Here is a 1,320-nt window from a genome sequence, read left to right as displayed (position 1 = left end):
AGGACCCAGGCTGCCATTCTGGGGGCTATTCCCTTCTCTCCCCTCCCCTTTGATAGGGATGGGACCCAGGCGTTCAGGCTGCCGTTCTGGGGGCTCTCGCCCCCCCCGCACTGGAGATGGGACCTAGGCATCCAGGTTGCCGTTCTGGGGGCTCTCACCCCCCACACACACTGGAGATGGGACCCAGGCATCCGGGCTGCCGTTCTGGGAGCTCTCGCCCTGCCCCCCCGGAGATGGGACCCAGGCGTCCGGGCTGGCAGTACCCGTGGAGTTCGGCCCCTGCTGGGTCTGGTTCAGCCGCAGCCCCTCGAAGGCGGCGTTGGGGGCCACCACGAACCCCACCGTGAGCAGGGCCCCCCCCAGGTTCAGCAGCACCAGGAAGCGCAGGAAGTTGAAATACGACTGGATCCCGGTTCCGAAGTGACCTGGGGGGGCAAAGGGCAAAGGGCAGCGTGACCCCGACCGCGAGTCCAAACCCCCAGGCTCCCCAGCAGGGGCCGATCCCAGGGCTCGGGGGGGGGGTCGCTCTCAGCAGAGGGGGGACCCCAGGGCTCAGAGGGGGGGTTGCTCTCAGCAGGGGGGCGACCCCAGGGCTCAGAGGGGGGGTCGCTCAGCAGGGGGGCGACCCCAGGGCTCAGAGGGGGGGTCGCTCTCAGCAGGGAGGGGGGACCCCAGGGCTCAAGGGAGGTCGCTGTCAGCAGGGGGGGACCCCGGGGCTCAGGGGGGGGTCACAGCAGGGAGGGGGACCCCGGGGCTCGGGAGGGTCGCTCTCAGCAGGGAGGGGGGACTCCAGGGCTCAAGGGGGGTCACTCTCAGCAGAGGGGGGACCCCAGGGCTCGGGGGGGTCACTCTCAGCAGGGGGGGACCCCGGGTCTCAGAGGGGGGTATGTCCTACCTTCGATGTGGTGCAGCGAGCCCCTCCACACCTGGGCGTACAGCAGGGCGTCCCCCACCTGTCCCCGCAGGCGGCGCGTCCCCACCTGCCACCGCTCCCAATGGCTCCGTTTCCAGGCCGCCTGCTGCTCCCGGAGCCTGGCGGGGAGAGGGACAGGGGGTGAGACCTCAGACCCCACCCCCACCACTGCACCCCCATTTCCCTCCCATAGCCAGGAGTCCTGGCTCCCAGGCCCCCCTGCTCTGACCACTAGACCCCACTCCCCTCCCAGAGCCAGGGAGAGAACCCAGGGGTCCTGGCTCCCAGCCCCCCCTGCTCTAACCACTAGTCCCCACTCCCCTCCCAGAGCCAGGAGAGAACCCAGGAGTCCTAGCTCCTAGCCTCCCATCCAACCACTCGGGGATAAAACCCAGGAGTCCTGGCTC

The 1,320-nt window shown here is 69.9% G+C and overlaps 1 protein-coding gene across 1 annotated transcript; it reads right to left on the bottom strand.

Moving 5' to 3' along the window:
* Nucleotides 1-123: 123 nt before the first annotated feature.
* On the bottom strand, nucleotides 124-1,032 carry LOC113408644 (transmembrane channel-like protein 7; the record flags this gene model as incomplete). Its single annotated transcript, XM_026662005.1, has 2 exons — nucleotides 124-425; nucleotides 896-1,032. Coding segments are annotated over 2 exons (439 nt in total), but the record flags the coding sequence as incomplete, so codon positions are not given.
* Nucleotides 1,033-1,320: the final 288 nt, after the last annotated feature.

Source organism: Terrapene carolina, unplaced genomic scaffold, assembly GCF_002925995.2.
Source record: "Terrapene carolina triunguis isolate 2854851 unplaced genomic scaffold, T_m_triunguis-2.0 Scaffold21142, whole genome shotgun sequence".
Taxonomy (NCBI): Eukaryota; Metazoa; Chordata; order Testudines; family Emydidae; genus Terrapene; species Terrapene triunguis.
This window is presented reverse-complemented; position numbering and strand designations above follow the sequence as displayed.